We start from the raw sequence: 8,945 nt of genomic DNA on the forward strand, positions 1-8,945 counted from the left end.
ACAGTTTGGATGTAGGTACATGGCAGAGGATGACAGATACAGCTTGGGAGGCTTTGGGAACTTTATTATAAAGGACTCTAATGACATTCCAATGAGTTTGAAATGTATCTCATGGGCTGCCAATGAAAGATGCTAAGCATGGTAGACTTGCGTGTTAAAATATAAAAGATGGTGACCAGAGTGATTAATTACCTAACTGTTGTAAAAGTCTAGGAGAGTGGAGCTTTGGGCAAAGACAGACTTGAAAGGCATTTCTTTCTCTTTCTTTCCATCTTTCTATGTCTGATCTTACTTGTTTGTTACTCTCAGAAAAATCTCATTTCTGACCGGACTCAGACTTAGAGGTAGGAGCTCTCAGTAAGGACAGCCTTTGTTTCTTGGCAATCAGTTCCTGACTTTTTCTTTGGCCTCCTTTGTTCTCTTGGCCAGGAGTTTAAGATATTCTGTGGCCTCTTTCTTATTTATTTTTTAGCATGCTGTTTCTTCTGAAAATACACTGACATTTGTGTTGCAGAACACGTGGAGTAACAAGACACTGAATCTTGGGTGCTTGGTCCTAGGTTTCTCACCTTCTTGGTTTTGGGGCTCTCTCACCACATGCTGGTGGACACCATCTTCTTTAGAGAGGCTGAAAAGCTTGCAGATTCTCTAGCTCTTTTGGGCCCCAGGGGACGAGGCACAGTAGTATCAGTGAGACCAGGAATATCTTTCTTCCTTTTTTTTACAATGACCAATTTGAGAACACTGAGATTGGCATCCACAATGCAACCTCAAACAGATTTGTGCTTTTTCTCACCACTCCTCCCCAGTTTCTAACAGTAATGCCCCTTCCTCAACAGCAGGCAGACACAGCTATGGGTCATGACATACTGCTTTCCTGGGAAAACCTTGTTTGTTTTTCCCATCACTGATCCAAACCATATAACTCTTCCATTCTTTACCCAGATCATCAGCAGCAACTTCTTGTCCTTATGCTTCTCATAAAAGGTACAAAGTTTGTATTCATTGTCTATTCCAATGAGCTCCAGGCAGCCAGTGGCTGGGAAACCGATGTTCAACTTCATGCTGAAGCAGCCTACCACCTCTGAGGTACCACAAAAAAAAAAGCAAGAGATATTCTTAAGACGAAATGACAAGGCTGAGTAACTAACTGGATGCGGTGGCCAGAAGAATGGGCTGAAGACAGCCCCCAGGATGTCTAACCAGATGTATGGTACTATCATTGAGAGAGCTCAGGACTGCAGAAAAGGGCATAGGCTGGTGGAGGCAGCTAATAGAACATGGTTAGCCTAAGCAACACCATTACTATGAGCTCAGGTAAAGGTAAGAAGGTGAAGTCATTGCCACATTCTTACAGGAGCTGCTACCTGGAAGGCCCAGTGTGGCCAATTTCTCGTTTGTGGTCTTGTTTGATTTTAGGGATTATTTCTTCTCTGAACCTGAGTAATATCAATATATAAAATATCCACACCCACACTTCAGTTGGACCAAAAGTTATCATAAGTCATATTGAGCTTATTGTGATATCTTCAACTTCAACAAATGATGAGTCAGGTTAATTCCATGTCCAACTGCCTAACTAACCAGGCAGATAGTCCAAGGCTTCTTGGTATAATGGATTGTGATATAGATGTGGGAAATGAAGGAAGATAAGTCTTTGACTCCACCTGGTCACACCTGGTTTGAGTAAAACCAGTCGAGTACAAATATGAGAAGGCTTCTTGTCTGAGTCCATGCCTGCCTACCCTCTTCACTCCTTTGCTTTGGTGAAGCCAAGATGAGGTTCACAGTGAGTAGAATTTTCCTTTTGAATTTACTACATTATAACAAGAGACTGTCAACATGTTGAGCTAAGGGCATCTGCTTCTTATGGAAATATCACCATAATGGAAAATTTTGGTTTAAAAAAGTCTCTTTTTATTTTCATGGAATTGTGACCTTTACAAACATCTCTGTAGAAAAGGATAGTTATACTGGGATCAGACAGCTGTCTGAGCACTTTATACCATGCTATCTTTAATAAAATTACTTTCCAGATCTCCTGATTTAAGTCTGCGCAGAGAGCACTGTCCCTAATCCCTAGAAAGTGTCTGATTCTCCCCCACATCATAAAATTTTCTTTTTACCAAAACTTCTGAGTATGTTCAGGCAAGATAAAAACGCTATGATTAAAACAAATGAGTGAGAGACTTATAGTCACATTCTCTTCTGTCAAATGCATCTCCAAGTAAGAACAGTTTGCCTTGGACCCTGTCCATAGTGATTTATTCATGAAAACACCTGAAGCATAAAGCTGGTGCAGCATCTCACCTGTGGTTCCAGATAAAAGGCTAAGGAAGTAGCAGGTAGATCACAAAATTCTGCCAAAGTAACTGGTATCTTGTGTCTCTTATAACATCATGTATAGGGCTACAATCAGATGAGTATTTTCATGTTTGAACATAAAGTACTAAATATGAAATTTTAAAAATACTAAATTTTATTACTACTAAATACTAAACACTAAATTTTATTACTAAATACTAAAATTTATTACTGCAGACTCTGCTTCATAATTGAGTATAAAATTGTTATGTAGAAGCAAGTTCCAAAAACAACAAAGTTAAAAATAAGGTCAGGTCTGGATCTCCCCTAGTTCTACCATTAACAAAAGTTATGCCTCAGCCAATACGAACTTGGTCAAGTCACTTAAGAAGTGACTTTTGAAGCTCAATTTCCTCATTTGTGAAAGGACATCATTGTACTAGTCATCTCTAAAATTTCTTTCACCACTTGACTTATTTTTTTTTAGACTAATTTTTACTTCCTTCTTAGGCTATCAGGAAAAAAATTAAGCAAAAAAAAAAACCTACCTTGAATTACCAGTGCATTTCTCAAAACATTTTGTCCCAGGTGAGGGAAAGGAGAGCAGGTACTCAGCACCAGACACCCTGCACAAAGCTCTGTGTTCTGATGAGTAACATAGTGCACCCAGTGACGAATGACTGAACCAGATACCCTGGGACAGTTATCGACTTCCCCCCTGCTATCCACACTTGACAGACAGCCAGGCACTCAATCCTTTGCTTCTCAGCACCAGTATTTGACCTGCTTCCTAATCTATTGCTTCTAAAAATAAAAATTAAAAAGACCTCTTCTGCTGTTAGGAAGTCTATGAAAAGAGTAAAGCATTCATATCAAAAAGGAAAATTAACTTAAATCATTTTTAGATGTGATTCTCAGAACTTATAACCATTTTCACATCATGTATGTTATTCCCTTTCAAATTTATTTCTCAATATATTAACACTTTATTATATTTTTCACAAGGCCTACGTTAAACATTCTAAAACTATATATCATAACATAATTACTGTTAACGTACAGTTCTACATTATCATTAAAACTTTCTATGATTAAAACTATACAAGGTCAAAGAACAGAGAGACCGCTGTGCAGAATGGTAAAATTAGTAAAGATTTTCCGCAAGCGTGGATAGAGAAAGAAGGAAGAGGACATTGTTTTGCCATGTGACTGGAAACCAATGTTACAATATTTGTGATTTCAGATCGTCTTTGCTGGACTTCTTGGTGTCCTCCTGGCTCCCGCCTTTGCTGACTATGTAAGTCTCACATTTTAAAGTGTGCTACCAAAATGTATTTGCAAAGAAATGTGGTATTAAACTTTTATCAAATTCTTATGCATTTCAGAATATCAACGTCAGCGATAACAACAACAGTGGTGGAAGTGGGCAGCAGTCAGTGAGTGTCAACAATGAGCATAACGTGGCCAATGTTGACAACAACAATGGATGGGACTCCTGGCATATGCTCTGGGATTACAAAGCTGTAGGTAGCTAACATGCAATTTCCACTATTTACAAATATAGGACTTCTTTTTTAACTAAAAATGTCTATTAATCATAAACATTAAAAATAAACTCTAGCCCTGGCTGGAGTGGCTCAGTGGATTGAGTGCCAGCCTGTGAACCAAAGAGTCGCTGGTTCGATTCCCAGTCTAGGGCACCTGCCTGGGTTGTGGGCCAGGTCACCAGTAGAGGGTGCACAAGAGGCAACCACGCACTGGTGTTTCCCTCCCTCTCTTTCTCCTTCTCTTCCTTTCTCCCAAATAAATAAATAAATAAATAAATTAAATCATTAAAAAATAAAAATAAACTCTAACTGTACATAAGCATAGTTATAAGTAAAAGTGCTCATTTTATTCACCCAGTTTCACCACCCAGATATAGCTGCTGTTAGTAAGCTTTTCCACAATCAGTTAAAATTCAAACCAATGAGTAGTAATGAGGACCCACTAGGTTCAAGGGATTTCTGGTGCTATATGACAAGTATGAACATTCTTTTGCTTTGCCTGCAAGATACTTTCTGTAATGCTGAAAGACTATCGCAACAATAATACTGCTGCCCAAACATAGCCTTTCTCATTCTATCTTCAATTTCCTTTTAAAAAGAAGGAAACTGACATTTCACCTACAATTCAAAGGGACCAAAGGAAATGCAAATGTGATTGGTAAGGGGAGCAAGAAACACTTGGCTCTGGTTAAAAGACCCAAGTGTGCAATTATCAGCTCTGCAGTTAACAAACTCCATACTTTAAAAAGCCAACTCTTTATTGTTTTAGTTTTATCACCTGATCAATTAGAAAATGAATTCCTATCTCATCTGGCTCCCTGAAATGTAAAAATCAAAGGAGATTAAAATGTGGTAGTATTTTAGTTTATTTCAGTAAAACAGACATATGTAAGTGACTTGTACCATGCCAGAACCTGAAGATAAAGCAGCAAATTTTAGACACTCAGTTTTTGCCCTGAAAGAGTTTGCAGTTTATCCCTAGAAACATTAGTGATGAATATAATTGCAAAACAGGGCCAGATCCTCCACTCTTATCCCACCACGATCTCAGAGTTCCATTTCTTCTGCTGGTGAAACTGATTTCTGATGAGAAAAGCTCCTTGAAGAACCTGCTCCTCACTGTCTACCACCTTCCTAACAGGGCTTTGCTGCAATCAGAGTCTTTCGCAAGAAGGCATGCATTGTGCACAGAATGAACAAGGATGCCTTGCCCTCTCTTCAAGCCCTTGATGCCATGGTCAAGGAAAAGAAGGTAAAAATAAGTCTTTTATTTTTGTTCAGAGCAGATCTTATGACTTTCAGTAAATAATGAGGTCACAATCATTCCCTCTTGACCACAGTAGTATGCAACACAAGAGGAAGTGGAGTGGGTAGTGTCTGAGGAGAAGCAGCTGGCACCCCACTCAAATGCTGTGGTTCACACCTGCCCCTCACTGATAAATGGCTACCTTTCATTGACCAGGCAGAGAAAATAAGTTAACTGCGTTCTCAGAAGCTGGTTATCATATACCTCAATCCAAGAAATATAAGAGGACCAAGCAAGACCCAAACTTCAGAATAAATTTAGCCTCAGATTTGTGCTTTTATGAGAAGGTGAGGTTTCAAACCAGCTAAATCGCTTGGGACACTTAGAAATTCTGAGTTATATATGGTTGCAATTGATTTTTATTCATTTTAATGTGGAAAAATTATAGCCAAGCAATTCTGCCCGCGTGTCTTGCATACAACCCTCAATTCAACAAACCACTGGACTTAGCATTCATTCTCCCTCTTTCTTTTTTCCCTGTCTCCTCCATACTCAGCTTCAGGGTGAAGGACCAAGGGGACCACCTCCCGAAGGCCTGATGTACTCCATCAACCCCAATAAAGTCAACAACCTGGAACAGTTTGGAAAATCCATTGTTGGCATGTGCAAAGGGGTTCCAACATACATGGCAGAAGAAATTCGAGGTCAGTAGCCTTCCCACTGTGCACTTCAAACGGGTACCAGTGGAATCATTGGATTACTCTCAGATGTGTCCACAGAGAACACCAACTACTCAGAGATGATAATCAAGGCCAGTACTTACATAGCACTTAAACTCTGCCATGCACTGTTCTACATGATTTAAGTGTGCTAATTCATTTGCTCCTGGAAGAGGAAATTGAGTTACAGATAGAGGACACAAAACTCTTGCCCGGGTCAGTCCTAACCATTTTGGCTCTAGATTCTGTGCTCTTAAGCCTTCTGAAATACACTTTTCAAGGCAAAACTAGAGAATATTTAAGATATATTCAAAGAAATACATTAGTGACTAAATGAAAGGCCAATACCAATAGAATCTATTGATTTTTTTTATTGCTCAAATAATCCCTTAGTTTCTGGACATCCAAAGAATAACTCACAAAATCAAAGTATCCACCTAGGAATGAAACCTAACAGCAACTTTCCAGATCTTTGAAATCAACTGATTTAATTTTGATAGCTAGCTAGCTAGATCTTGAAATTGTCACAGAGCTAGTTTAAAAACTGTGTGACATCCCCTTCTCCCCACCCCCTACCCACAGCCTCATATTCCCCCAAATGTCCTTGAAAAGACATTAATATTGTTTTTTCTCTTTCTTTTTATCAGGGGCAAGCCTATTTTTTTACTCAAGCAAGTGTTTCAACGTTAATGTGCTCTGGATTGTGAACATTTCCTTATGTGGAAGTACAGAGGAAAACTGAAAAAGAAGTTGCCATGAATTTAGTCATAAAATATTCTATGATGAAAAATGTGGGTTCTAATGTTTTCTATCATCTCATTCTGAAATATTTTCTTTTAGTTATGTCTGGTTTCTTGAAGTTTCAATAAAGCTATTTAGCACTGGATTTAATTTAACCTAAAATTTCTTGTAATTTCCATTTGATCAAAAGTGCAACGTGGTGGTAGCAAGTTGTCGAAGTGTATTGGACCCAGTATTCAGGAACTGACCCTTATAAAGAACTCCTTTAGATGCTTCAGATACTACTAACCACAGCTCTGGGAATGGTTCCAACACCATCTGACTGCTCTGGAGACTGTTCTATAGTTAATGTGCACAGTAGTGTTTCAGATCAGTAAGGGTAGAAATTTACTCCCAGTAGCTTAAGCCAGAAAGGGGGGTTTATGGAAAAGATATTGAAGCTTCTAAAATAATCTGAGAGTAAGAAAAGCAGCTGGTATCAAGGAGATGGGAGCAAGGAACCGCATTGACACCAAGACCCAAGTCTCCTCTCTCCCTGAAGCCATATGTTAGCTCTGCTCTGCTCCCTTCTAAATTCTGCCTTCCCCTTCTTTCCCCTGCTTGTACTCATGGCAGAAGATGGCTGAACAAAAATGTTAGCCTCATCTTGCATGTTGACATATCTTTCCAGTACAAGAAATAATGTCTAATACTTTTGAATCTCAATTCCAATTTTCTTTGACCCTGTTTGGTTCAAGAATTCATGACCTTCACACTTTTGTGGCCAGGGAAGTGAAATCAAACAAACAGTCCCCATACAGCAATGGTCTTTCCAGTGAAAGAGAAAGATTTCAGAGAAAATACAGACTCCAAATGTTATATATGACAATAAGAAACTACAGGTAATTTTTAAAAATTGCTCCCATACATTTTCTTTCCTGGATGTCATAAAGGATATCTAATCCATTCCTACACCTTCAGATGGGATATTCCTATATATCCCTATCAAACAAAGACACTGATTTCCACCATTTGAAATGTTAATATTAACCATCCTAATTGGGAGGAAATTATAATAATTTTCTTTAGCCTGAGGCAATTTCATTGCTGTTCACTTGAAATGTACTACCAGTGTAGAACTTCCAAATATCCTGAAGCTATGAGATGTGGAGACCTGTCAAAACCCCTCAAAGATCAAAATCTTAGATAGTACCCTGCTGTGAGTAAAAAAGAACTAGAACTGTGACCCACAAACTGGATATAGTGTAATGTGGCTGATTTTGGAAACTGGTGAATCCCATGTTTCGTATAAGAAATATCTAATCAAAATTTCAGGATAAGAAATTAAATTCACCAGGAAGATACAAAAATTCTATATTATACATATCTATCAAAATATGTGAAGAAAAACTTGTAAGAATTTCAAGAGAATTAACAATCTCACTAGACTAAGGATTCTTAACATGCATCTTTCAACAAGTTGTAGACAAAACAGTTCAGAATATAAAAATTTTTAAACACAATTAACAAGGTTATTTTAATGGGTATATATAGAGAAAACAATGGAGAATACATATTCTTCTTAAGCATATATGGGATATTTATGAATATCATCACATGTTGAGGGATAAATAAGATCTCAAAAAATTTCAAATGATTGGTATCATAAAGAATAGATTTTTCTGATTTCAATTAAAGACAATAAATATTCTCCCCCAAATAAATCAAAATACTTCCATTCGTTTTGAAGTTGGACATCATATTTTAAATAACATGGGTCAAAGAAAAATTCATGATGAAAAGTAGAATATTTTTTCAACACAGCATTAATGAAAACACTTCATATCAAAATTTGTGAGTAGCAGTTATAGCAATTCATAGTCTTAAATGTCCATTTTATAAAAGGAGAAAGTGTACAAACTGAGTCAAGCATTGAATTCTAAAAGTAAGGAAGGAAGCATAAAATGTTCAAAATAAAGAGGAAGAAAGAAATAATATGGACCATATCAGAAGTTAATAATAGCCCTGGCTGGTGTAGCTCAGTGGATTGAGCGCAGGCCTGCGAACCACCGATCGCAGTTCGATTCCCAGTCAGGGCACATGCCTGGGTTGCAGGCCGGTTCCCTGCAGGCCACTTCCCAGCAGGGGACACACAAAAGGCAACCAAACATTGATCTTTCTCTCCCTCTCTCCTTTCCCCCTTCCCCTCTAAAGATAAATAAATAAAATCTTAAAATAAATAAATAAATAAATACCTGTAACATTATAAAAAAAAGAAGTTAATAATATAGAAAACAAATACACAATAGCAATGCTCAACAAGTTCAAAAATTGGTTCTTTGGAAAAGCAAAAAATTGACAAATTTTAGGTTAAATTGACAATAAATAAAAAGAGATAAATCAAAAGCA

At 37.7% G+C, this 8,945-nt stretch overlaps 1 protein-coding gene across 1 annotated transcript; it reads left to right on the plus strand.

The window, feature by feature from the left end:
- Positions 1-1,686: 1,686 nt before the first annotated feature.
- On the plus strand, positions 1,687-6,712 carry GKN1 (gastrokine 1). The gene is made up of 6 exons (XM_037130908.2): positions 1,687-1,789; positions 3,548-3,601; positions 3,690-3,827; positions 4,993-5,103; positions 5,654-5,801; positions 6,464-6,712. Exons 1-6 carry the CDS (start codon positions 1,778-1,780, stop codon positions 6,556-6,558), a joined length of 558 nt encoding a protein of 185 aa, XP_036986803.2. The 5' UTR covers positions 1,687-1,777; the 3' UTR covers positions 6,559-6,712.
- The last annotated feature ends 2,233 nt before the right edge of the window (positions 6,713-8,945 follow it).

This window comes from Artibeus jamaicensis, unplaced genomic scaffold (genome assembly GCF_021234435.1).
Source record: "Artibeus jamaicensis isolate MK-2021 breed Jamaican fruit bat unplaced genomic scaffold, CSHL_Jam_final contig_3174, whole genome shotgun sequence".
In the NCBI taxonomy this organism is placed as follows: Eukaryota; Metazoa; Chordata; class Mammalia; order Chiroptera; family Phyllostomidae; genus Artibeus; species Artibeus jamaicensis.